The sequence below is a fragment of the Podarcis tiliguerta genome, assembly GCF_965153285.1.
Source record: "Podarcis tiliguerta genome assembly, chromosome: 10".
Classification (NCBI taxonomy): domain Eukaryota; kingdom Metazoa; phylum Chordata; class Lepidosauria; order Squamata; family Lacertidae; genus Podarcis; species Podarcis tiliguerta.
Window position 1 is genome coordinate 69,960,442 of NC_139543.1, and position 27,351 is coordinate 69,987,792.

General features: G+C 49.6%; 1 protein-coding gene across 5 annotated transcripts in view; it reads right to left on the reverse strand.

Annotated features, from left to right (window-relative positions):
• Positions 1–3,474: 3,474 nt before the first annotated feature.
• IRF5 (interferon regulatory factor 5) overlaps positions 3,475–27,351 on the reverse strand; it is a 49,605-nt gene continuing 25,728 nt past the window's right edge. For 2 of the 5 annotated variants that reach the window (XM_083402185.1, XM_083402187.1), the window contains exons 2-10: positions 25,962–26,190; positions 22,328–22,540; positions 17,082–17,271; positions 14,608–14,654; positions 13,524–13,557; positions 12,092–12,412; positions 10,783–11,172; positions 7,415–7,533; positions 3,475–5,296 (exon numbers count right to left, since the gene is read on the reverse strand). In XM_083402185.1, the coding sequence (XP_083258311.1) occupies positions 5,063–5,296; positions 7,415–7,533; positions 10,783–11,172; positions 12,092–12,412; positions 13,524–13,557; positions 14,608–14,654; positions 17,082–17,271; positions 22,328–22,501 (1,509 nt within the window). In that variant the 5' untranslated portion in view covers positions 22,502–22,540; positions 25,962–26,190 and the 3' untranslated portion in view covers positions 3,475–5,062. Of the gene's footprint in view, positions 5,297–7,414; positions 7,534–10,782; positions 11,173–12,091; positions 12,413–13,523; positions 13,558–14,607; positions 14,655–17,081; positions 17,272–22,327; positions 22,541–25,961; positions 26,283–26,354; positions 26,640–27,351 lie in introns of those variants that run through there. The other 3 variants (XM_083402183.1, XM_083402186.1, XM_083402184.1) reach the window with 3 other exon arrangements.

The window sequence follows — 27,351 nt, forward strand, 5'->3', positions numbered from 1 at the left end:
ATACCTTTGCTCTCGAACTTAATCCATTCCAGGAGTCCATTCAACTCCCAGAACGGTTCGAAAACCAAGGCGCAGTTTCCAAGAAACGTTTGCAAACCGGAACACTTTCGGGTTTGCGGCAGTTGTTAGAGTACCAACATACCACTGTATCTGTGTTTCTAGCAATTGCCTTGCTGTCGTGAGTACTTTCAGAGCTGTGCCCCGCTGGATAAAACAGCTCAGTTCTTGCTCATTTTGGGTGGGCAGCGACCCCCTCACTCTTTCCCCTGAGCCAGGGGAATTTGGGGGTTTAGGCTTCTGTGGGATCAGGACCCCCCCAAACTCTGCAAGGAATGCCCCAAGTTCAGCGTCTGAACATTTGCCTTGCAAGCAGAAGGTCCCAGGTAGAGTTGGGAGAAACTCCCTGCCACATACCCTAGGGAGCGGCTGCCAATCAGTGCAGACATTACCGTATTTTTCGCTCTATAGGACACACTTTTCCCCCTCCAAAAATTCAGGGGAAATGTGTGTGTGCGTCCTATGGAGCGAATGCAGGCTCCTTGGCTTCAGCGAAAGCCCGCAGGAGCCGCATGCTCTTTAAAGGGTGTGCAGCTCCTGTGGGCTTTTGCGGAAGATGGAGGAATTCCTCCACCTCCTAGAAAAGCCCGCAGGAGCCGCGCAGCCTTTAAAGAGCGCACCGCTCTTGGGGGCTTTTCCCCAAGGAGGGAGAAGGGACTGACTGGCTGAGTCCGTCCCTTCTCCCTCCTGTGGGCTTTTGCGGGAGGTGGGGGAATTCCCCCACCTCCTGCAAAAGCAGGAAGAAGGTCTGGGAGAAGTGAACAGACTGCCTGCAGCCTGTCTGCTGCTCCCAGAGCTGGAGTGTGTGTATGTCATATTCTTTTCCTTGATTTCCCCCTCTGAAAACTAGGTGCACCCTATGGTCAGGTGCGCCCTATAGAGCGAAAAGTACGGTACTGAGCAAGAGGGAGCCAGATGTATAAGGCAGTTTCCTGCGATGGAGCTTGCTTCAGAGTAGGCAGGAACGGGATGGTGCCACTGAACCGGCCCAGGAACGAGGCTACAGCGAGAGGCTCGGCCATCCCGTCGTTCCATTTGCAGGCAAGGAAAGGGCTTGGGGTGGCATCTTTGCTGTGGACCAGACCAACCAGGTAAAGGTGGGACATGGAAGGGAATCCTCTCCCATCTCTGCTGTGACGAGCAAGCAGCCGTCCCTATCACGGCACCTCTCCCGGTGGCTTGTGCAAAATAAGCTCGTGCCTCACTTATTTTAAGAAAACTGCAAGGCAGTTCATAGCATACCTGCTCTGGGGAAAGTTTTAGTTCTGAAGCACCAGCTTTCGGGAAGGCTGCTCCAGGAATCCGAGGCAAGAGAGAGCTCTGCTACTGATCAAGTGTAGATTTAGCTACGCGAATGTCCAGGAAGGCATCCTGCTATCTATCGCAAGCAGGTGGTTTGAGTCAAGAATGTGTGTGCCCTCCTTTGCACCCCTAACGCTCAAGGAATGCCAGGAAGCTGTTGCTTCTTGCGTCTGAATTGAGAAGAGGCTGTTCTTGAGATACACACATTATTTCCAACTTCCTGCAAGGTGTGCAGAGGAGGGTGACGAATATAATCCAAGGGTCTGGAAACTAAGCCTGATGAGGAATGGTCGAAGGAGCTGGGTATGTTTAGCCTGGAAAAGAAGGGATAGGATAGCCCTCTTCAAATATCTCAAGGGCTGTCACATGGAAGAGGGTGCAAGCTTGTTTTCTCCTCCTCCGGAGGGCAGGACTCAAACCGAGTTACAAGAAAGGAGATTCCAGCTAAACTTCAGGAAGAACTTTCCAGCAGAAATAACTGTTTGAGAGCGGAACCGACCCCCTCAGAAAGACTTCTTCCTTGGAGGCTTTTAAGCAGAGGTTGGATTTAAGGGATGCTTTGGTTGATATTCCTGCATAGCAGGGGGTTGGACTAGATGACCCTCAGGCATCCTTTGCAATACAATGATTCTTTCTCCTTGAAGGCCTTATCCCTGCTCTCCCCGTCAACACTCCCAGCTCTGGCTTTATTAACCCAAACCTTGTCCTGTCAAAAGATCACATTCTCGGTGTGTGTTTTACCACCATGCTTCAGTGCAGACTGCCAGCTTCCATCGCAAATGGTTCCAATTACCTTAAGGCTGTCCATGGAGGCGCAGGTTAATTCTGCATCCAGGGCAGCTGTTTATCAGCTCCATCTGGTACGCAGGATGAGACCCCACCTGCCCGCTGTCTGGCCAGAGTGGTGCTTGCTCTGGTTATCTCCCGCTTGGACTACTGCAATGCGTTGTACGTGGGGCTACCTTTGAAGGTGACCTGGAAACTACAATTAATCCAGAATGCGGCAGCTAGACTGGTGACTGGGAGCGGCCTCTGAGACCACATAACACCGGTCTTGAAAGACCTACATTGGCTCCCAGTATGTTTCCAAGCACAATTCAAAGTGTTGGTACTGACCTTGAAAGCCCTAAAAGGCCTCGGTCCTGTATACCTGAAGGAGCGTCTCCACCATCATTCTGCCCGGACACTGAGGTCCAGCGCTGAGGGTCTTCAGGTGGTTCCCTCCCTGCGAGAAGTGAGGTTACAGGGAACCAGGCAGAGGGCCTTCTCGGTAGTGGCACCTGCCCCGTGGAACGCCCTCCCACTATTTTAAACAAGTATTTTACTTTTAAAAGACACCTGAAGGCAGCCCTGTTTAGGGAAGTTTTTAATGTCTGACGCTGTACAGTGGTACCTCGCAAGACGAATGCCTCGGAAGATGAAAGAGTTTTCCGTTTTCTGAGTTGCTTCGCAAGACGGATTTCCCTATGGGCTTGCTTCGCAAGACGAAACATCTTGCGCCTTTTTTTTTAAACCGCCAATGCATTCCTACGGGAAACCGTCAATACACAGTGGTGCTTCGCAAGACGAAAAAACTCGTAGAACGAAAAAACTCGCAGAACGAATTAATTTCGTCTTGCGAGGCACCACTGTATTGTTTTTGATATTTGGTTGGAAGCCGCCCAGTGTGGCTGGGGAGAACCAGTCAGATGGGCGGGGTATAAATAATAAACTATTATTATTATTATTAGGCATTTCCTTGGGCTTAAAAAAATGGGTCTACCATACTTTGGGCACCATGTCTTGCATGCGGGTGCATCTCAGCTTATCCCAAAGTGTAAACATCTTAAGGAACGGATGGTTTGCGAAGTTGGAAGAAGCTGTGCTTTTGGCAAGGCCTATGGAGCTGGAGAAAGTTGCCTTGGGGGAGGAGTGACTCTTCCCCCCCCCACCTGACCCCCCAACCAAACTATATCCAGGTACCATTCCTGCAGTGGTTATTCTCCCCACCCCCCACCTCAGCCGCCCTCCCCTCTCACTTGCGACGGGGACAGAATTGCAGGAGGCGGCAGCCGGTGCCCTGGTGGAGCTCTCAGGTTTCCCACGGCATCTCAACCACTCATCAGCCATCGCAGATCAGAGTAAACATGTTTATTTCACAGACAGAGGTCGAGCTGCCCCTAGCTGACGGGCAGAGGCCACGTAACATGGCAGTTTGGCAGCGGCGAAACGCAACACGCCCCTCCCTCCCTCCCGCAGGGCACGTTCTTGTCCGACTCGGAAGGAGAGGGAGCGGCAGGAAACGAAATACCTTGGTGGTTCCGGTGGGGCAAAGAATCGCCGGCTCCTTTCAAGCTTTCCCCACGGAATGGGATCCTCCCTTCCACCCCTCTCTCCACCGTTCCCACCTGCTTTGCCAAGGAAAGCAGAGTTCGTTGACCTGCATGGATTTTGCTTTTGGCAGGCAGGTGGTGGATTAAAAAACTGTAGAGAAGACCCTGAAGTGTTGCCCACCCAAACCCAAACCCCATCACTTTCCCTCTGGATTCAAGCACTTTTGCATTTGTAGATTTTTGCAAAGGAAGGCTGGGAATGCTTTCTGGAAGCACATTCTGTTCCTGCAAAACTTTAACATTTACAACCCCTCCCCATGCAAATACCAGGATTCAGAAACACAAAAAGGCACATTTCCTTCCCCAAAGGCTGGCTAATACCCTCTTGCCCGCAGAGGTTTCCTGCCCAGAGAAGCTTCTCTGTTGAGATTGTGCAAAACCTTCACCCACCTGCATTCTTGGTTCTGTTAGGCTGAGTTGTAGTTCAAAACCCCCTGGAGGGCACCAGGTGGGGAAAGGCGGAGCTACATGCAGGGCCCTAGATGCGGCGATGCCTTCTTGCCCACAAATAACCCATTTCAGGTGATTTCCTTGGCTCGTTGGAGCTCCGAAGGCCCTGCACACCTGCTTACGAACATCTCTTCGCAGCCACGGGGACTGAAAACTCTTCGCTCTTGCAAACAGAAAGTCAAGAATTTCAGAGCCGGAGCTGGCGGAGTGTCTCAAACTTGGCAAAGGGCGCTTCTCGGAGGAGAGACTCCCTCTTCTGCTTGCTTGCACCAAGCAAGGCAGGTCTGGCCCCAATCCATGCAACCTATTGGGGCAAGGGGGCACAGAGCCTTTTGGCCTTTTGGGGGCTGAGGCCCAAGAGCAGCGCATTGTTCTCTGTGGTTACTGAATTTCAGAGGGTTGGGGGCTACAGGACCTGTGGGGCTACCTCCCGTTTGTGCCCTGCTCCAGACCTTCGCAGGGGCTCTTTTAGAAAGTGGGAGTCCTGGTCTTCCCTTCCCCGCTACAGCGCTTACGCTTAAGTAAACCTACCTGCTGCAACCCAGCTCAACGGACTTCCCCCATCGCTGACGCAATGCCCTTTCCCCCCAAGTTCCTTGCGGCCCTCTCCCCACACCCTTTCCACTCGACAGCTCGCTTTTCTTTTGCAGCAATCGGAAGAAGGCCCTTATCCTGCAAAGAACTGCTGCGGCTTCTGTGTGACTCAGCGAAAGATTGCCGGTCAGGCTGCGTGATCCCACTTGGCACCTGCTGAAGTCTGGCTCTTAACTGGGAACAGCGGGAGGCCCCAGAGCTTGCAAGTCCCTGTGGTTCTGCATCAGCCGCCCGCTGGCAAAGTGGCTAAGGCCTGGGGGGGGCGAGGCGCCCCCCGCCCGTCGCGGCTACATGCTATTTGTGGTGCTGGTCTGCATGGGCCAGGTCTCGGGGCCGGCCATTTGCAGGCTCTGGACTTGGACGCTCTGCTGCGTCTGCCAGAGCTGGTGGAGCTCTTTGAACTGTTCCACCATCTTGTCCTTGAGATCCGGGTGGGAGATTTGGAGGCGGACGCTGTCGGCTGACCAGCACAGCTCCCCGGAGAACATTTCTAACAAGAGACGCGCAGCTACTGGCACCACCTGCGAAGGGAAAAGGGGGTTCCGTCATTTCGTGCACAGGTGGAAAAGCAGAGCAGCCTCGCTTTCATATATGCGGTGGAATGGTAAAATAAACACAGTGGTATCTCCGTATAAGTCTGCTCCATCCAGCATCCATTTCGGTGGACGTCTGCAGCAAACCCGGAAGCACTGGAACGGGTTACTTCCGGGTTTGCCGCTTGCGCAGAAGTGCTAAATCGTGCTTCGCGCATGCGCAGAAGCACAACCCGCTCGGCGCACATGCGCAGTGCGGCGCTTTGTCAAGCGTCCTCTTCATTGAGCGTCCGGGGCGGTGGAATGGTAAAATAATTACAGTGGTGCCTCCGTATAAGTCCGCCCCGTCCAGGAGGGGGGAAAGGAAAAAAACAACTGGATATACATTTCCAAAACCTAAGATAAAAAAACAATCCAGTGGTGCCTCACAAGACGAAATTAATTCGTTCTGCAAGTTTTTTCGTCTTGTGAATTTTTTCGTCTTGCGAAGCACTGCTGTGTATTGACGGTTTCCCATAGGAAATGCATTGACGGTTTCCCGTAGGAATACATTGGCGGTTTAAAAAAAAAGGCGCAAGACGTTTCGTCTTGCAAAGCAAGCCCATAGGGAAATCCGTCTTGCAAAGCAACTCAGAAAACGAAAAACTCTTTCGTCTTGCGAGTTTTTCGTCTTCCGAGGCTTTCATCTTGCGAGGTACCACTGTACAGTGGTACCTCGGGTTAAGAACTTCATTCGTTCTGGAGATCCGTTCTTAACCTGAAACTGTTCTTAACCTAAGGTACCACTTTAGCTAATGGGGCCCCCTGCTGCTGCCACGCAATTTCTGTTCTCATCCTGAAGCAAAATTCTTAAGCCAAGGTACTATTTCTGGGTTACCGGAGTCTGTAACCTGAAGCGCCTGTAACCCAAGGTACCACTGTAAAATAAAACCTACATACAGCAACCATGTTTTGTGTTGTGTAGGCTCCTCTGATGTAAGTATTGGGCCCTGCCTGCTCGTCTGCTCCCTAAAATATCACTGCTTTGCTCATTTCTATATATAGGGTGCCTACATTCTGCATGGACTGGTTGCAACTATTCCTTTGATAAAATACATATTTTGTTATGTGCAAATAGCTTTAGATATCCATTAGGTCCATAAATTACCACACTGCACATATTCAACGCACAAAAAAGCGACCATTTGTTGTTGACAAAGGACAGCTGGACATATCAAGGGCCCCATTACCTTCAGTAGCTGAGGGCCTCATCAAAACTTAAATCCGGCCCTGCCAGAACCCCCTTCTCCCAGAACCCGGAGAGCCTTGAAAGTAGGAGAGCAAAGAGCTCAGGATGAATAAGGAAGTGGGAGAAAAAGGGGGCGGAGATTCACTCGGGGCAACGCCATTATTCCCAGAGGCTGTGTTCCAAGCCTCTCTCTGTAAATATTGAATAAAAAGCAGATGGCAATGACTTTTTCTTGTCTTATGCGTTCCTGGCAAGCTGCCGTGAGGCTTGGATCCTCTGCCGCCTGACATCAACTTCTGCTAGAAAACCTTCATGGACACACGTACCTCCTCCTGATTCACTGTATTTTTTGCTCTATGAGACACACTTTTTCCCTCCTAAAAAGTAAGGGGAAATGTGTGTGCGTCTTATGGAGCGAATGCAGGCTGCGCAGCTATCCCAGAAGCCAGAAAAGCAAGAGGGAGAGCTGCGCAGCACCTCTTGTTGTGATGCCTTCACAGCGATGCACCTTGAGGGACGGAAGGGAGCCTTTGCGGAGCCCATTCTATCCCTCATCCTGCTTCGCTGGGAAGCCAGCAGAGCAAGAGGCACTGCGCAGCTCTCCCTCTTGCTCTGCTGGGTTCAGCAGAGCAGCGCAGCGCCTCTTCAGCGAAGTGGGAGGAGGAAAGTAAGGGACTCCGTAAAGGGTGAGCCTGATCCTCCGTCCTCCTCCCTCTTCAACAACATTTGATTCAGAATATTTTCTCTCTCATTTTCCTCCTCTTCAAACTAGGTGCGTCTTATGGTCAGGTGCATCTTATAGAGCAAAAAATACGGTATGTGGGCGGAAGGAGATGACGGACGGACGGGGACACATGCACACAGCCCCGCCATCCCACCTGGACTGTGATCAGCTTCTTCTCTTTAGGCTTCTGGTCCGGCCACTCCTCTCCGAAGCAGAAGAAAATCTCGTAGGGGGGTGGCGTGGTGCTCTGACCCTTCTGGAACATGATAAGTCCTATGGAGAGAGGACGGGAACAAGAAATATTTTTAAAAAATAAAGGAAATGGGGAGGGCCAGGAAGTACTGGCGGCCCATTGGGGGAAGAGAAGAGCGCAAGGAGGGAACAGGGAACCAGAAAGGGGAAGGAGAGGAGAGAAAGTCATTGCAGGATGGTTGAAGGCTGCGAGCATCCCAACGCGAGAACAGGTTGGCAGGGATGATGCAGCAGCCTGGCAGTTTTCCCTCCCCAGCAGAAAAGACTGGCTGCTGGACCAAAGGCATCCTTAGCCCAGCATCTTGCTTCTGGCAGTAGTCAGCCAAATGCCACAAAACTAGAAAGATGCAACCTGTGCTGCTGATAGAAGTACCGTATTTTTCGCTCCATAGGGCGCACCAGACTATAGGGCGCACCTAGTTTTTAGGGGGGGAAATAAAGAAAATTTTTTTTATCCATCCTGCTGGCTATCTTGGCTTCCTCTTTAGCCGTGCACAATCCCTCCAGCTGGGAGAGGCTGCACACAGCTTTGGCAGAAGCCAAGACAGTCAGCGGGATGGATCCTGCTCGCTGACTTGGCTTTGTTTTTAGCCATGGGGCTGGGGCAGGGGAAGGCCGAGGTTCCCCAGCCCCCAGAACAGGTCTGGGAGCAGCGGCAAGGTTGTGCTCAGCCTTGCCGCCGCTCCCGGAGCTTGCGGGGCTGGGGGCGCGCTACGAAGGCTTGCGGATAGCTGCCTGAAGCCCGGGAAGCGCAGCGGGAGTTGGCGCTGCGCTCCCCAGGCTTCAGGCAGCAGGCTGCTATCCGCAAGCCTTTGGAGCATGGGGGGAACTCCTGCTGCACTCTGAAGGCTTGCGGATAGCTGACTGAAGCCTGGAGAGCGAGAGGGGTCAGCGCGCACCGACCCCTCTCGCTCTCCAGGCTTCAGCGAAAGCAACGTGTAGCCTCCGGAGCACAGAGGGAGCATTCCCTCTGCGCTTCGGAGGCTTCCCGTTGCTATCGCTGAAGCCAAGGAGCCTGCATTCGCTCCATAGGACACACACACATTTCCCCTTCATTTTTGGAGGGGAAAAAGTGTGTCCTATAGAGCAAAAAATACGGTAGTACAATTCATTCAACACGTTGGTGATTAATATACACAGAACAACAATTATACATACATTATCACCCTTCTGAGAAAAATACAAGGAAGCTACCTGCAAGCCCCATTTAAAGGGCCTCATCAGGGGTGTACCTTTTGATTACTTGGACTGCCAGGGCGAAACAGGTGCAAAACGCCGGCACCCTGTCTCGCAAGTCTTTGTGGCTTTGTTTAATGTTTTGTATTTTTCTCAGAAGGTTGATAAAGTAGGTATATTGTTCTGTGTATATTAATCGCCATTGTGTTGCATGTCGCACTACAAATGCCACAAAACAGCATGAAAACAACAAACATTATTTTCCCCTGTTGCCCCCTAGGCAAGATGGATAGTGCATGCCTAGCCATGTCTACTCAGAAGTAAGTTTCACAGTAGCCAAGGGGACAAAGCAAACCAGCCTCCCACGAACCTGGTGCGCTCCAGGCATGCGGGGCTAAAATTCCCATTAGCCTCAGCAAAGTTTGGCCAAGGCAGAACCAAATGTACAGGAATGTCATCATCATCACTTACATTTGTACCTATGGGACCCCCTCTCCTGGTCTACCCTGCGGAGGACCTTAAGGTCCACAAAGGACAACACTTTGGAGGTCCCAAGTCGCAAGGTGGTTAGATTGGTCTCAACTAGGGGCAGGGCCTTTTCAGTACTGGCCCCGACTTGGTGGAACACTCTGTCCCAAGATACCAGGGCCCTGTGGGACTTGACATCTTTCCGCAAGGCCTGCAAGACGGAGCTGTTCAGCCTGGCCTTTGGTTTGGACTCAGTCTGACTCTTATGTTTCCTTCCTCTTATGGTTTTGATCTATGGGCTACTATTAAAATGAGGCTGCATTTTAAATTGCATTTTAACCTGTATTTTAAATTGGTCCCCCCTCCCATTGTCTTTACTGTAATTTTATTGGTGTCAGCCGCCCTGAATCCGGCTCTGGCCGGGTGTAAATTATTATTATTACAGAGTTGTTCCACCAGGCCTTTGGTCAGGTCCCAGCCTGACTCCCTCCTCTGGCAACCTGCACAGAATTTTGCTCAACGGTTGCCATTAATTTGACTTTAATTAATTTTATAATGGAATGTTTTTAGAATGTTTGATTATTTGATTGTTTGATTATTTAATTGTTGTTAGCCGCCCTGAGCCCGGCTTCGGCTGGGGAGGGCGGGATATAAATAAAATTTATTATTATTATTATTATTATTATTATTATTATTATTATTATTAAATGGTAACAATAAAAATGGCATTCCTGTGCATGATTCTCCAGTGGTTTGACCTGACCCCTGGTTTGACCTCACCATGGAGGGGCACCCCATTGTCTTTCAAGACACACAGATGCCAACAACATTGGCACCCCACCTTCCCCCCCCCAAAGAGCTCAAGGTGCCTTGCATAGTTTCTCCCTGTTACATCCTCACAACGACCCTGTGAGGTTGTTCTGTGCTGGGGAGAAAAGTGGCCTCACTCCCGCCCAGACCTGAATTCCTGTAGATTTTGGTCCTCTTCCTCTGCCCATCTGCTTGGCCCTGTGGGGTGACGGTGCCTCTGAGCATAGCTGTCAACTTACAGATTTGAAAATAAGGGACCAGCAGCCTCGGAAATAAGGGATCAGCAGCCAAAATAAGGGATTTTCAGGACACAGGTATGTTCGACTTCTGAGCCCCTCTGAGCCAAAGGTAGAAAGCCCAGCCAGCAGCCAAACGAAGCCTCAAGCGGTGGTTCCCACAGCGCAGCAACCCGGCAAAGGGGATGCAGCAAGGAAAACCACCGTCACCTCTCCGCTGGGAAGCGCTGAGCAAAGGCGAGTCCCCAGGCAACGCGGCCGATTTGATCGGCACAAGGCATGCAAGCTCCACCCCCCAGTCGTTCTTAGACTCCTTATTGGGTGAGCAACGCAGCCAAGCAACACAGTTGGAGCCTCCCTCCTCCCTGGCCGGCAGGGAGGGAGGGAGAGGAGCTGCTTCCTTTGAAACCCGGAAAATTTAAGGGACATCATCAATAAGGGACAGCAGCGGGACACGGCGCTGGGATAAGGGACTGTCCCGCCAAATAAGGGACGCTTGACAGCTATGCCTCTGAGCATGTTCAGAGAACCATTCCCGTTCCACCAAGTGCCTGCCTTTGCCCTCGCCCCTTTCCCTCACCGTTAAGGAAGCTCTCCAGGCTGAAGAGCTTGATCTTCTTCTCGCGCTCGATGGGATTGGGGCCCGCCAGCTCCCCGGCGCAGGGCCCGGTCCAGAAGACCTTGCACTGGCAGAGGCGGATGGCGTAGATGTCCTGTCCTTGCAGCTCCAGGATGAGGCCCCGGTCCAAGACGTCCAGCAGCTGGTGGGTGTAGAAGCGCTGCTTCTCGTTGGGCACTCCCTCCGCGCTGGGGAAGCGCACCTGCTCCAGCGTCAGCGGCCCAAAGAGCTCCACCTGCTCCTGGGTGGGCTTCAGGTTGCTGTAGAAGAGGCGGCAGCCGTGGGGGTTGCTGATGGTCAGGGAGCCCACCGAGCGGCCGCGGTACTGGAACTTGATCTCCAAGTCGGTCACTGCGGGAAGGAGAAAAGCATGTTTGGGCATTGCAACAGGCCCTACGTGCAGCCTTGGACTCCAGCTCCTATAATCCTTAACATTGTTGGACTCCAGCTCCCATCAGCCCCATCAGCCTTGGACTCCAGCTCCTATCATCCTCAATGGTGTTGGACTCAACTCCCATCAGCCCCAGATTCCTGTTCCTGTCAGGTTGGAACTATCATCTTTATTTTTTTAAAAATAATAATAATAATTATTGGAAGTTTAAAAGTTACAGAAAAAGAGCACAAAAAAGAAAAAAAAGAAAAGAAAATAGAAAAAAAGTAAAAAATTACATAAAAAGAGAGCAAAAAAACCCCCAACACAATACATCAAAACACAAAGAAACACAAAAACAATTAAAAACACATCCACTGTTTATCCTTATCTTTCATTAACTTATTTCCTCGACCTCCTCACACCTCCCTTTTTTGTATTCCAGTTATTAACTATATCAGCAAATCCTTTCCATCTTTCACTGCTTTCTATCATTTAGTTATCTTAATTTATCTTAACCTTATCTTACCATCAAAACCTTAAAATTTATTTATACTTAACTCCTTATAATATTTCGGAACTATAATCTTTAACAGTGTTGGACTCCATCCCATCAGCATTGGATTCCAATTAGATTGAAGTTGTTGAGCTTTTTTTACCATTTTACCCCAAAGTTGTTGACCTTTTCCTAGGATTCAAGTTGTTGAGCTTTTGGGGGGATTTTACCCCAGGAAATAAACTGCCACAGGGGCCAGATTAAAACAGATTAGGCTCCCGAAAGGGACTTTGGACATCCCTGCTCTAATCCTAACACTACATTAGCCTATTTCCCCTTCCCAAAGGGTTTCGCAATTCCCGTCCGCCCTCTCGCTTCCTCCCCGCCATGGGACGGATCCTTACGTGGCAGCATGTGGGGGCTGATCAGCAAATCCGGGATGAACTGCTCCATGGGCGCCACCGGGCAGCCCCCCGGGCGCAGGGGCTCCAGGTCCGCCGACATGGGGACATCCCCTGGAACGAGGGGCATCGCTCCGGCCGGTTCGGCAAAGTTGGGCGCGGCGGGCTCCCCGCCTACCGCAAAAGCGCCGACGGGCGGAGGCGGAGGGGGAGCGTTCATGCGCGCCACATGGGGGAAGGATCCGTTGGCGCAAGCGCCCGGGTACAAGGCCTCCTGTTTCAGCCATGGGTAGGGGGGCAGGGGCTCCACGCCGTGGGATGGATCTGCGGAAACGAGAGACAACCACGGATGAAATGTCAGGAAGGGATCTCGGGGGCAGGTATTAATAAATCATCATCATCATCATCATCATCATCAGCATGTTTTTACATGAGTAGAATGTGTCCTTTTATTTCAAACGCATCTCTGGTTTATTTGTGGGGCATAGGAATTTGTTCATATTTTTTTCCAAAATATAGTCCGACCCACCACATGGTCTGAGGGACGGTGGACCAGCCCACGGCTGAAAAAGGTTGCTGACCCCTGGCTCAGATAGCCTGCTCCTGCTCCTGGATGCTTTGCAGTGAGAACAAGGGGATATATCCAAATAAGGCACTCACTCTCAGCCTAGCCTACCTCGCAAGGTTGTAGTGAGGGCGATAAAGGGAGGAAGAAAACTATTTACACCCTCTTGAGCTCCCAGTACGTTTCTGAGCACAATTCAAAGTGTTGGTGCTGACCTTGAAAGCCCTAAACGGCCTTGGTCCAGTATACCTGAAGGAGCGTCTCCACCCCCATCGTTCTGCCCGGACACTGAGGTCCAGCGCCAAGGGCCTTCTGGCGGTTCCCTCACTGCGAGAAGTGAGATTACAGGGAACCAGGCAGAGGGCCTTCTCGGTGGTGGCCCCCGCCCTGTGGAACACCCTCCCACCTGATGTCAAAGAGAACAACTACCAGACTTTTAGAAGACATCTGAAGGCAGCCCTATTCAGGGAAGTTTTTAATGTTTGGTGTTTTATTGTGTTTTTAATATCCTGTGGGAAGCCGCCCAGAGTGGCTGGGGAGGCCTGGCCAGATGGCTGGGTTATAAGTAATAAATTATTATTATTATTATTATTATTATTATTATTATTATTATTATTACTACTACTACTACTTCTTGAAGGTGGGATGTAAATGCAATGCAGTAAATATCTGGGCCTACTCACTGCTTGTAAGGTGTCCAATGTAGTGCAATAAATTTCTGGACATTTCTTGAGATAGTAATGTTGAAAACGACCAGTAGGAGTGTGCAAGAGCATAGCGTCACTCTAACTGGGTTACTGATCCATCCCTGTGCCCCCCCAGCCCCCCTCCCAGCACAGCCGCCTCCCTCTCCGGCACCCTGGCACCCACCTGCAATTTGTAGCGTTGGCATCATCTTCTGCAACTGCAAATCAAACAATCGGTGTTAGTGGCGTTGGGGAAAGACCTTGAGCCGAGATCCTGCTGGGGCACCCATGTTTGAGGACACCCTGGGCATCCTCAGGAAGCAGTACTAAACTCCCCTTGCACCCCAGTCGAGCCCCCCTCTCTAGCTGAGATTCCTGCATTGCAGGGGGTTGGACTAGATGACCCTTGGGGTCCCCTTGCAAGTCTGCCATTCTACAAGCTACTGAGCTCACTTTGCAGGGCCTCTTGGGTTTATCATCCTGCAAATCCAGGACTGCGAGGAGGCACTACAAGTCCACTAACGCAGTGGTTCTCAACCTGTGGGTCCCCAGATGTTGTTGGACTACAACTCCCATCAACCCTGAGCTCTGGCCTTGCTAGCTAGGGGTGATGGGAGTTGTAGTTCAGCAACATCCGGGGACCCACAGGTTGAGAAAGGCTGCTCTAACGGGAGCTGCGTGACGACAGCCTTGCATTTCTATTTATATAGGAAGAAAAAATCTCTCTCTCTCTCTCTCTGTATATATGTAATATCTAAGCAGTGTATACGGTGCGTACAATATAAAAACAATAGCACAGCCCTAAAGATCTCCTGCTGGTGGGTCTCTTAGAAAGTAGGATCTTGGACAAGGAAATTGGAAACCCAACCCAGCAGGGTTGGCTGATCTGTCACCTCCCCTCCCGATGTTGTGGGACTCCAATTCCCATCACCTCCAGGGATGATAGGAGTTGTAGTCTAGCAAAAAAAAAAACAACAACCCAGAAGGGCTTTTGGTTCCCCAGCCTCCCACATGCAGGGTTAATTGCTCAGAAGTGAGAAAAACCCTTATCTGCAGAACGCAGGAATGCGGAACCGAAGGAAAGGGAGGATCGCTGTCCTTTGAAAAATAAAATCCATGCAAACTTCGAGACTCTGGGCAGCTAAGCATTTCCTTCCATCTGCTAGAAGATGGGCAGAGGTCCAACTACCACATGCCCAATGTCTGCAGTTTCCTCAAAGGATGAAAAATGATCAGAAAGAGAAAGCGGCTAGGTTGTTCTTCCTTACCTCCTCCTCTTCTTCAGGACCAATGTTCTCATCTCCAGCGAAAGGCTCTGAGGGAGGGGGGGAAATAAATGTTGTACGTTCCCCAGAGCCTCTTTCTTGAGCTTTACATGTCCCCCCATCTGAATTATCCTCCTCCCTCCCCAAAATGTAAAACCAGAAAGGTTTACACCACAGGGGTTGTGAGGAGAGGACTGATTCTCAAAACTATGGCAGTATCTGGGCGGCTTTTGCAAATCATGTTGTGTGCATGTGAGAGACGAGGAGGGGAGACTGGGAGACTTGTTCCCAAACTCGTCTTCAACAAATTCAAAGCGACTGCAGAAAATGAATTTTGCTGAAGGGCTGGAGAGGCGAGGAAGCAGACGCGAGGGGCCCGCTCAAGTCATTTGGGCGCCAAGGAAGGTGCGCCATGCAAGATGCTCTCGCCCACTCGGGGGCAAAGGGAGGCGGGCAGCTTTCAGGGGCATTGCGGCAACCTTGAGCTGCTCGACTGGGGGGGAAACCTCCCGCCCCCCAGCTGAGCGAGCCCCAATGCCTCTTGGCATCATGTCCCCCAGCGGAGCAGTTTAAGGAAGCCCCCATGTTCCTCCAGAGCAATATGGGGGCTTGCTTGCCATGTAGGGCCAGGCAATGCATCCCGGCTGCTTCCTCCTTCCCTATGGTGGGAAGATGGAAGAGGCAGCCAAGATACATCCCAGACATTGTGACGTATCAGCACATCGCCCTGTGAGCCGTGTCACGATGTTGAAAACTGGATATTGCCCAGCCCTAGAAGCAATCCCATCCCTGACCCACCCCTCCAAGAATGGAAGGAAATGTGTCTGTGGTTCCAGATGCAATCTAGATTTGTTCCAAACTTTATATAACGCACCTCTTAATATATGACTTGTAAATTATTTATTGACTTTTACTTTCTCATAATTAAGATACGCATGCCATCCGTACCTATTATTAAAACTTTCAAGATCCAGTATCTTAGTTTTTTCCAATCTAACCCAATCTCTTACCCAAATGAAACATTCTGCTTCATAATATAATTTTAAATTTGGCACTGCTAATCCTCCCCTTTCCTTTCTTCCTGTCAATCATTTATATTTTATCCGCGGGTTTTTTCCTTGCCATACGGATCTCGTTATATCTTTCCTCCCTTCTTCAAAGCAATTCTCTTTATTCATAATTGTTATCCTTTGGAACAAATATAGCATTTTTGGCAGGACATTCATTTTAATTATGGAGTCTTTCCCCCATATTTATTGAAAACCAATAAATAAATAAAAGAATAGAAGGAAATAAGACCACGGTGTTGTTATCTGTGGGGCACATGTTCAGGGCTGTCTTAAGCATATCTGCCCTGTGGTGCAAAGATTCCTCTGGCGCCCCCTATTTTCCAGAGTTGCCGACCTTTCTAAGGGAGGACAGGCTGCTAGCGATTTGTCCAGCTTTGGGGGGCTGGAGGAAGCGGCTAGAGGGCAGCTCCTCTGACGGGGAAGAGGCGGAGGCAGGACGCGGCGGCTCCTGGCTCAGCTGGACGCTTCGTGCCACGGTGGCCACGGCAGGTGGAGGCTCCGGGTGCGGCGCTGCTTCGGCGCAGCATAGCGGAGGTGGGCAAGGGCGGCGAGCTGATGCCAGGAGGCACCGCACCTCCGCCTCTTCCCTGGAGCCCTCCAGAACTTGGCGCCCTGGCATAGCTGTCAACGTACAGATTTGAAAATAAGAGATCAGCAGCCAAAATAAGGGATTTTAGTCAACCAGCAGCCAAACGAAGCCTCAAGCGGTGGTTCCCACAGCGCAGCAACCCGGCAAAGGGGACGCAGCAAGGAAAACCACAGTCACCTCTCCGCTGGGAAGCGCTGAGCAAAGGCAAGTCCCCAGGCAACGCGGCTGATTTGATCGGCATAAGGCAGGCAAGCTCCACCCCCCAGTCGTTCTCAGACTCCTTATTGGGTGAGCAACGCAGCCAAGCAACGCAGTTGGAGCCTCCCTCCTCCCTGGCCGGCAGGGAGGGAGGGAGAGGAGCTGCTTCCTTTGAAACCCGGGAAATTTAAGGGACATCATCAATAAGGGACAGCAGCGGGACACGGCGCTGGGATAAGGGACTTTCACGCCAAATAAGGGACGGTTGACAGCTATGCGCCCTGGTGCCCTGCGCCACTAGCCTCTATGGGTAAGACGTCCCCCACTGCTGTGCCAGGTCAAGCAGGTTTCCACAGGGCTTCAAAAGCCAGCTGGACCTGTTTGACCAGCTATGGCAAGGGGTCAAAGCAGCCAAGCATCTCACAGGCAACACATTCGGCTCCCAGGGGGTGGCAGGGAGGAGCATGAAGGGGGTTTTGTCTGTCTTCCGGAGCCGGCAGACGGGCAGCTTCCCGCTTTTGCTTCGGGGAGGGGTGGGGAGAAAGGGTGTGGGAAACGGCTCTTTTTTAGGGAGCAGCAGGAAAGTTGGGGTTTGCAAGCCCACAGGGGGCGGCTGGTACCTCCGTTGGGCTGTGGGGCATCGCAAACCTCGTAGATCTTGAAGGCCTGCATGGGGGTGTCCTTGGTGCCGTCGTAAATCAGGTTGAACTCGCGGCTCTTGTTGAGGGCACAGCGCAGGTTGGCTTTCCACTTGGCGGGGTCCGGCTCGTCGACGCCTTCATTGTATTTCCCCGTCTCTTTGGCCCAGGCCTGGGAAAACGACCGATAGGACACAGGGGAGATTTAAAACACCGCCACCTGAGAGCGCCCGTTTTAAGAACCAACATCCAGTGCCACCCTCACACATCCCCACATCCAACAGTGGTAGAATCAGTAACAATAATTTGTAGTTGTTAATGGTGTTTCTGTGTCGTTTGGATGATGATGATTTTCATCTTTTTTTATTGGTTTTCACCTATTACATTACAATACAGATGTACCAAAGCCAAAACCATTTCATAGAATCATAGAATCATGGAGTTGGAAGAGACCACAAGGGCCATTGAGTCCAACCCCCTGCCAAGCAGGAAACACCATCAGAGCACTCCTGACACATGGTTGTCAAGCCTCTGCTTAAAGACCTCCAAAGAAGGAGACTCCACCACACTCCTTGGCAGCAAATTCCACTGTCAAACAGCTCTTACTGTCAGGAAGTTCTTCCTCATGTTGAGGTGGAATCTTCTTTCTTGAAGTTTGGATCCATTGCTCCGTGTCCGCTTCTCTGGAGCAGCAGAAAACAACCTTTCTCCCTCCTCTAGGTGACATCCTTTTATATATTTGAACATGGCTATCATATCCCCCCTTAACCTCCTCTTCTCCAGGCTAAACATGCCCAGCTCCCTTAGCCGTTCCTCATAAGGCATCGTTTCCAGGCCTTTGACCATTTTGGTTGCCCTCCTCTGGACACGTTCCAGTTTGTCAGTGTCCTTCTTGAACTGTGGTGCCCAGAACTGGACACAGTACTCCAGGTGAGGTCTGACCAGAGCAGAATACAGTGGCACTATTACTTCCCTTGATCTAGATGCTATGCTCCTATTGATGCAGCCCAGAATTGCATTGGCTTTTTTAGCTGCCGAGTCACACTGTTGGCTCATGTCATTTCCTCCCCATCCCCCCATACATTTACATTTCTATTTCCTCAGTCCATCATATTATTCTTTTCTCCTTCCTCCCACTTCCCTCTTCCCCCACTCAATTTCCTCCACATTATACAATTTACAATAATCTTTGCATTCTACAGTCTTCTCAAATCATCTATATGTTCTTATTATCTTTCCTTACTAATTTTTCTTCCATCCAGTACTTCACATTTTAATCTAGGCATATTAGCGTATCTTTTTTTGAGCAATATTTTGCCATATATTTCACTCCTTTTTTAATTTTTGATTCGACTGATTTCTTATTATAGCAGTTAATTTTGCCAAATTTAAATATTCATTTAGTTTATAAATCCATTCCTCCTTTGTGGGTATAGTTTGTGACTTCCACTTAGCAGCAATCACTATTCTAGCAGCTGTACTTGCATATAGAAAAATTATTTCCCCCTCCGTGGTATCTCTTCATCTATCAATCCAAAGAGATATGTCTCTGGTTTCTTTGTTATTGATATTTTCAACATCTTCTTTAGTTCTTCATGTATATTATGATTATTATACCTCTCGCCTTTGTCCCAGACAGGGACTCAAGGCCGCTTACAAATTAAAAACCACACAGATAAAATACAAAAAGCAACAACAACAACAACAACAACAAAAACGCATTAAAAATGATTAAACTCTAATAAAAGTAAAACAACATAAAAAACCCAATCTACCACCATCATTCTGTATTTTTGTTATGGCGTTTTACACTTTTTGTACTAAATCAGTTTGCCTACCACCCTGATATTTTGTATGAGGAGCAAACTGTAAATATGCTTATCGGTGAACAATTTTCATTTATTTTGACACCGTCGTTATATTAATGCCCGCTAGAGGTACGCTAATGTGCTTTTTCCTTTATGTATTTATAATTGTCAACATATTTTGCTTATACTTTTCTATAAATGCAATTAATTTAAAAAAAAAAAAAATGCAGGAAGAATTTATAGAAGTGTATGAAGTGCCAAACCACACAACTCAACCCCCCCCAACCCCCCCCCCCGGTATTGTTTATACAGTGGTGCCTCGCAAGACGAAAAGAATCCGTTCCGTGAGTCTCTTCGTCTTGCGGTTTTTTTCCTCTTGCGAAGCAAGCCCATTAGCGGATTAGCACTATTAGCGCTATTAGCGGCTATTAAAGGCTTAAGGGATTAGCGGATTAGCTGCTAAAAGGCTATTAGCGGCTATTAAAGGTTTAAGGGATTAGCGGATTAGCTGCTAAAAGGCTATTAGCGGCTTAGATCGGCTGATAAGCGGCTTAGATCAGCTGTTAAGCGGCTTAGCGATCAGCTGTTAAGCGGCTTAAGGGCTTGGGAAAAGGGGGGGGGGGAGGGGAAAAAAACCCCAGGAATCGCAAGGTATTTTCGTCTTGTGAAGCAAGCCCATAGCAAATTTGTCCTGCGAAGCACCTCCAAAACGGAAAACCCTTTCGTCTAGCGGGTTTTCCGTCTTGCGAGGCATTCGTCTTGCGGGGCACCACTGTATTTAAAAACGATCTCCATGCTACCTTTCCAACCTGCTTGGGCTGCAGATATATTTTTATTTATATATATATTATTTATTTATACGAATGAATATTTTAAAGAAAGCAACTCTGCAATAAGAAGGTAAAGCAAGATCTAAATGGCAACATTGAAGAGAGCCGTCGGAGGAAAGTTTCCCCCGGCTAACTCTAAAAACTCTGCAGAATAAAAACACCTTTTCTTTTACGCCCTGCAAGGACCTGACCAGGTGAGTCCCCTTCATGGGGAGGATTCTGCAAAATGGCGGCTGCTCCGGAGAAATCCCCCCTCCTGTTCCTCGTTACCGTGGCAACTCTTCGGCCTAACCCCAGAGCAGCCTTTCCCAACCTTGTGTCCTCCAGATGTTGTCGCCGGGCTGTATCTCCCACCAGACACCACGGAGACCCCCAGCAACATCTGGGGGGCTGCCTGCCTGCGGGTCCCCTCAGCCCCACATGAAAAAGAACACTTTTGAAGTGCCCATGCGCTCCTCGTTGCCCCATGGCGCACTGCGCGCCTATGCCCAAGCAGGTGCCATCTTGGACAAAAAAATCCCTCCTTTGTGAGGTGAAGAAGCGTCTCTTCCAAAAGGGCGCCTGGCGCCTTCAGTATTTTGCATAAATACCTGAACAAATGAAGTGACAAATTAATTGGCGTTTGGTTTTCTAGTCCGATTATCTAACCCAATGTTCCCCTGTTCAGGGAAGTTTTTAATGTGTGATGTTTTAATGTATTTTTTTTTTAAGTGTTTATTAATTTTCCAATAAGAACATCTAATTAACAGATCAAATCCAATCCAATGAAAATAAGAAACTAAAATTAAAAAAGTCCAATTGTTCAAGGAGGTTTTTAATGTGTGACATCTTAGTGTATTTTTGGTCTTTGTGGAAGCCGCCCAGAGTGGCTGGGGAAACCCAGCCAGATGGGCGGGGTACAAATAATAATAATAATAATTATTATTATTATTATTTCCCAAACTTTGGTCTCCAGCTGTTTTTGGACTACAACTCTCATCATCCAGTGGTCAGGAACGATGGGAGTTGTAGTCCAAAAACAGCTGGGGTCCCCAATTTGGGAAACACGGATCTAACCATGTTTTGTTGCATTTATACCCCAACTTTTTCTCCCCCTCCTCGTTTAATCGCTACAACAACCCTGCGAGGTGCCGACAGCCAGCGTCAGGCTCCCAAGGGCAAGTGGGAATTCGAACGCGTGTCTCCCAGGTCCTGATCTGACATTTAGGGCCCTTGTATCTACGGGACGCCTCTCCTGGTCATAGCTGTCAACTTTTCCCTTTTTTAAAGGGAAATTCCCTTATACCGAATAGGATTCCTGGCAAGAAAAGGGAAAAGTTGACAGCTATACTTTTGGTCTGCCCCGCAGAGGACCTTAAGGTCCATGAATAACCCTAGTTTAGAGGTCCCTGAGGAAGTCAGACTATCCTCCACCAGGGCCAAGGCCTTCTCAGTGGTGGCTCTGACCTGGTGGACTGCTCTGTCGCAGGAGACCAGGGCCCTGCAGGTTTTAACTTCCTTCCGCAGGGCCTGTAAGACAGAGCTATTCTGCCTGGCTTTTAATCTGAACTTAGCCTGATCTTTTATTCCCCTTCCTTCCCTCGCCTTTCCCTTTTTATGAAGATTACCTGCTTTGAGACCCCACAGCTAATTCTCCCCTGGTCTCCTTGCTGGCCGAAATAGGACTAACTTAGCCATCTAGCCCTGGTGATCATCTAATGTTTATTGGATGAATTTACCCCCTAAACTGATTTTTGAATTTATCGTTATTCACGTTTTATACTGTATTTTATGTGGGGTTTTTTGCATCAATTAAGTGTTATAAATTTGTTCTCAGCCGCCCTGAGCCTGGTTTTTGAACCGGGAAGGGCGGGGTATAAATAAAAAATTATTATTATTATTATAAGCCAGTGTTTCCCAAACTTCGGTCTCCGGCTGTTTTTGGACTACAACTCCCATCGCCCAGTGGTCAGGAATGATGGGAGTTGTAGTCCAATAGCAGCTAGAGATCCAAGTTTGGGAAGCACTCGTAAGCCAAGCTGGTTTAACGGTTGCAGCCCTAATTCCTCCTTTTTTTTAAAAAAAAAAAGCACTGTTATGTGGGATATTACAGGGAATTTTAGCTGGCAAACTACCGTATTTTTCGCTCTATTGGACGCAGTTTTTCCCCTCCAAAAATTGAGGGGAAATGTGTGTGCGTCCTATGGAGCGAATGCAGGCTTGTGCTATAGCCGCGCGCAACCCCTCCGGCAAGGAGAGGCTGCACGGGGCTAAAGGGGAAGCCAAAACAGCGAGCAGGATCCATCCCACTCACTGCCTTGCCTTCTTCCATAGCTGCGCGCAACCCCTCCGCAAGGAGAGGCTGCACGGGGCTAAAGGGGAAGCCAAAACAGCGAGCAGGATCCATCCCACTCACTGCCTTGCCTTCTTCCATAGCTGCGCGCAACCCCTCTGGCAGGGAGAGGTTGTGTGCAGCCTGTACGCTGCTCTTTGGGGCTGGGGGGAAAAAATATTTTTTTCTTGATTTCCCCCCCTAAAAACTGGGTGCACCCTATGGTCCGGTGTGCCCTATGGTGCGAAAAATACGGTAGATCTCTCCCTCCTCACGCACCTTGAATATGGTGTTCTCGTCGTCCTGGCTGGGGATGTGGCGGGTGGCGTGGCGCCAGGGGATGAAGAAGCGCTTTCTCTCAGCGTCCACCCAGCGGAGTCCTGGGTACTGACCGCTGTTGACTTGGGCCACCAGCCAGGGCTTCAGGCGGACGCGGCGGGGATGCGAACTCATGGCGGCGTCACCGGAGGGACGACTGACCGGCTGCCCACCCTGCAAGCAGAAAGCAGAATCAGTCAGGAAGCGCATGGCCTCCGAGGGGAAATGCACCCACGACTTCATGGTTAGATCGCTGCATTGCGCTCTTTGTGGGGCTTCCCTTGCATTTGATCTGAAAGCTGCAGGAAATGCATCATCATCATCATAATTTTTAATTTATACAAAATGGCAAGTCTCCTGGTCCAAATGGATTAACGGCAAAGTACAGTGGTACCCCGCAAGACGAATGCCTCGGAAGATGAAAAACTCGCTAGACAAAAGGGTTTTTCGTTTTCTGAGGTGCTTCGCAAGACAGATTTTCCTAAGGGCTTGCTTCGCTAGACGAAACGGCCCTGCCTCTCCTGTCATGGCGATGGTCACTGCACGCATGCAAGCTCGCTTCCCCGCTCCTCCGGCTCCCTCCCACCTTCCGGCTGACGGCTCCTCCGGCTCCCTCCCACCTTCCGGCTGACGGCCGACCTTCCGGCTGCCTCGCGCCACTGCCCATCCCCCTCGCGCGCTCCCCTCAGAGAGCCGCTGCCGCCAGCAGCCAGTGTTGCAGTCAGAGTCGCGCTCCTGAGCCCCGCCGCCCTCCAGCAGCCGCGTCGCGCAGTGGCCACAAGGCACCGGTGAGTCCGAGGTACCGGCTGCGGCAGCTGCCCTGCTTCTCCCCGCTCCTCCCCGCCGTTGTTAGTGTTTAACTGCAGCGGTGCTTCGCAAGACGAAAAAACTCGCACAACGAAAAAACTCGCGGAACGAATTAATTTCGTCTTGCGAGGCACCACTGTATTATAAAAATCTAAGTGAACAATTGGTAAACCCATTGAAAGACGTTATGAATGAGATTTTAAATATAGGTGAAATTCCAGAAACATGGAGAGAGGCTTATATTACAGTAATTCCAAAACAAGATTCAGATTTGCTGCAAATTAAAAATTATAGGCCTATCTTGTTAAATAATGATTCTAAATTATTTGCAAACATTTTAGCTAATAGAATGAAAAAAAATATCAAATGAGTATATACATCAAGATCAGGCAGGATTCCTTCCAGGTAGACAAATGAAAGAGAATATAAGAAATATTCTGAATGTAATAGAATACCCGGAGGTCAAAAATGAAAATGATGCAGCAATGATGTTTACAGTTGCCGAAAAAGCCTTTGACAATGTTTCTTGGGATTTCATGACAAAATTCCTTGAAGAAATTAATGGTGGATTCAAATTTTTAAAAGGCATACAAGCAATACCGTATTTTTCGTCCTATAGGGTGCACCGGCCCATAGGACGCACCTCGGTTTTTTTGGGGGGGGGGAAATGAATAAAAAAAAATTATTTCCCCTTCCGGAGGGCCTTCCGGAGGGCTCCCCGTGTTTCGGGTGGCAGGGTGCCGCCCCAAGCCTCGCGCGCTCGGCGGGACCTCCCGTCGGGTGCGCAAGGCTTGCGGACACTCGCCCGAAGTACGGGGAGTCCTCTGGAGGGCTCCCCGTGCTTCGGGCGGCAGGCTGCTGCCCGCAAGCCTTGTGAGCCCGTGGGAACTCCAACAGGGCTTGCAAGGCTTGCGGATAGCTTCCTGAAGCCTGGAGAGCAAGAGGGGTCGGTGCGCACCGATGCCTCTCCCTCTCCAGGCTTCAGCGAAAGCCTGCATTCACCCCATAGGACGCACACACATTTCCCCTTCATTTTTGGAGGGGAAAAAGTGCGTCCTATGGGGCGAAAAATACGGTATATTCAGAACCAAAAGCCAACTTATTTGTAAATCAGGTGATAACGGATGATAGTAAGATACAAAAAGGAACTACACAAGGTTGTCCACTATCACCCCCACAATTGCCAGGTTGGGGGGAGGCAGGAGGTTGTTGCTGCTTCTTTGGCAGTTGCCATTGGCTGTGGACCGTGATGTCAGTGGGTTTACGCAGTCTTTTTCTGGGGGGACGCAGGAGCATGTTGTTGTTGTTTAGTTGTTTAGTCGTGTCCGACTCTTTGTGACCCCCTGGACCAGAGCACGCCAGGCACCCCTGTCTTCCACGGCCTCCCACAGTTTGGTCAAACTCATGCTGGTAACTTCGAGAACACTGTCCCACCATCTCGTCCTCTGCCGTCCCCTTCTCCTTGTGCCCTCCATCTTTCCCAACATCAGGGTCTCTTCCAGGGATTCTTCTCTTCTCATGAGGTGGCCAAAGTATTGGAGCCTCAGCTTCAGGATCTGTCCTTCCAGTGAGCACTCAGGGCTGATTCCCTTCAGAATGGAGAGGTTTGATCTTCTTGCAGTCCATGGGACTCTCAAGAGTCTCCTCCAGCACCAGAATTCAAAAGCATCCATTCTTTGGCGATCAGCCTTCTTTATGGTCCCGCTCTCACTTCCATACATCACTACTGGGGAAACCATAGCTTGAACTATACAGAGGTACCTCGGGTTAAGTTCTTAATTCGTTCCGGAGATCCGTTCTTAACCTGAAACTGTTCTTAACCTGAAGCACCACTTTAGCTAATGGGGCCTCCTGCTGCTGCCGCGCCGCCGGAGCCCGATTTCTGTTCTTATCCTGAAGCAAAGTTCTTAACCTGAAGCACTATTTCTGGGTTAGTGGAGTATGTAACCTGAAGCATATGTAACCCGAGGTACCACTGTACGGACCTTTGTTGGCAAGGTAGTGTCTCTGCTTTTTAAGACGCTGTCTAGGTTTGTCATTGCTTTTCTCCCAAGAAGCAGGCGTCTTTTAATTTCGTGACTGCTGTCATGAAAGGAGCACGCATACCCCTAAATATTTTGAAGCCTGCCCTAAAACCCTTTGAAATCCTCCAGCCGGGAGGCACAAAAATTCCACCCTGAAACATCTTCTCCCGATCTCCTCCAGCCTGTTCTTTGAATCATAGAATCATAGAATCATAGAGTTGGAAGAGACCGCAAGGGCCATCGAGTCCAACCCCCTGCCAAGCAGAAAACACCATCAGAGCACTCCTGACATATGGTTGTCAAGCCTCTGCTTAAAGACCTCCAAAGAAGGAGACTCCACCACACTCCTTGGCAGCAAATTCCACTGTCAAACAGCTCTTACTGTCAGGAAGTTCTTCCTCATGTTTAGGTGGAATCTTCTTTCTTGTAGTTTGGATCCATTGCTCCGTGTCCGCTTCTCTGGAGCAGCAGAAAACAACCTTTCTCCCTCCTCTATGTGACATCCTTTGATATATTTGAACATGGCTATCATATCACCCCTTAACCTCCTCTTCTCCAGGCTAAACATGCCCAGCTCCCTTAGCCGTTCCTCATAAGGCATCGTTTCCAGGCCTTTGACCATTTTGGTTGCCCTCCTCTGGACACGTTCCAGTTTGTCAGTGTCCTTCTTGAACTGTGGTGCCCAGAACTGGACACAGCCAGTCCGTTAAGTGTTGGTTTGGGGAACCTTCCTTCTTAGGAGGAAGGACAGAAAACAACCTTACCCAGGTAGACAGTGATGTTGACAATCCTTCTTCTCTTAATAGCAGCCACCGCAAACGGCTCCTTTCCTCTCCGCCAGGGGCCTCGCAAGCTTCTAAGGCATGCCACACATTTTAAGCCGAGGGATGACTCTAATCTCCGCAGATGACTCAGAACCTCCCAGTTCTGGTTCCACAGGTGTGACAGCTACAATGCCGAGCAAAAAACAGGGAAATCCCCGACAGTCACCAGCTGCAACGGAGACACAAACTCTCCGCTGAGTATTACGCTTGGGTCAGGAATAAGAGAAGCCACCACTCTCCCCTGACCTCCATCACAACACTGTTATAGGAATTCTAAGGTCTCACATATATATATAAATCATATGTTCATCAATGTACAAGGCAAACACATACATAAGTATGTGAGCCACGTGTCTGAAACAGGACAGGAGAGCAATCCTGAAGCCATTTTGACTCTCCCAGTGACCTCAGATATTCCTCTGCAGGAAGGGAGGCAAATGGGGAAGGCCTCCCCATTGTCTTTTTGCTTGCAAATCCTGTCTTAAGGGCGTATTTGCGTATGAATAGGGTGAGCCTGTGACCTGGAGTCAGGAACTAATGTCTTTACCATCACAAAAGGATGGCCAGGTTGCCCAGGCAATGCAATCAGTGACCATTATCAGGTATCCCGGCAGGCAGGATTTCTGCTGTAGACCACCTCCTCCTGTGATGTATGTTTGATGCTTTTGGGGGGTGGTCTTGGGCTACAGGGTGGGCAATTTCAAAAGTACCACCTCCTCCCTCCTGCATGGGGCGAGTGGGGACCCTGTTGCAAGTTTGATAAAGATCGGGCTTACTAACCGCTTTGCTTCTCAATATTCTCTGGTTGGCCTCTGTTATTTCCTCCTACCAATAAGGAACCCACGTAAGGACTCTATATGGGCTTTTGGGTACCCCATAAGGGAAAAGGAGCAGTTTTTTCTAATAACAACACTTTCCGGCATTGGTGACTGGATTTCCTTTTCCACCTCAGAAAATATTCAGGCAACCAGGCAACTACCAGACTTTTAGAAGACATCTGAAGGCAGCCCTGTTTAGGGAAGCTTTTAATGTTTGATGTATTACGGTATTTTAATATTTTGTGGCTGGGGAAGCCCAGCCAAATGGGCGGGGGTATAAATTTTATTATTATTATTATTATTATTATTATTATTATTATTATTATTATTATTATTATATCATAATAGGAAGCAGTGACAGCCTCAGAAACCCACAGAGCCGAACCCTGAAAAGACCATTGTGACGTGTGAATGAGAAAGAGGCCGCAATCTTGTTGCATGGTCGGAAATAAATCATGCTTTCTAAAAAAAAAAAAGTGAAAGAGGCTGTGTGTGTAATACACATTTAGAGC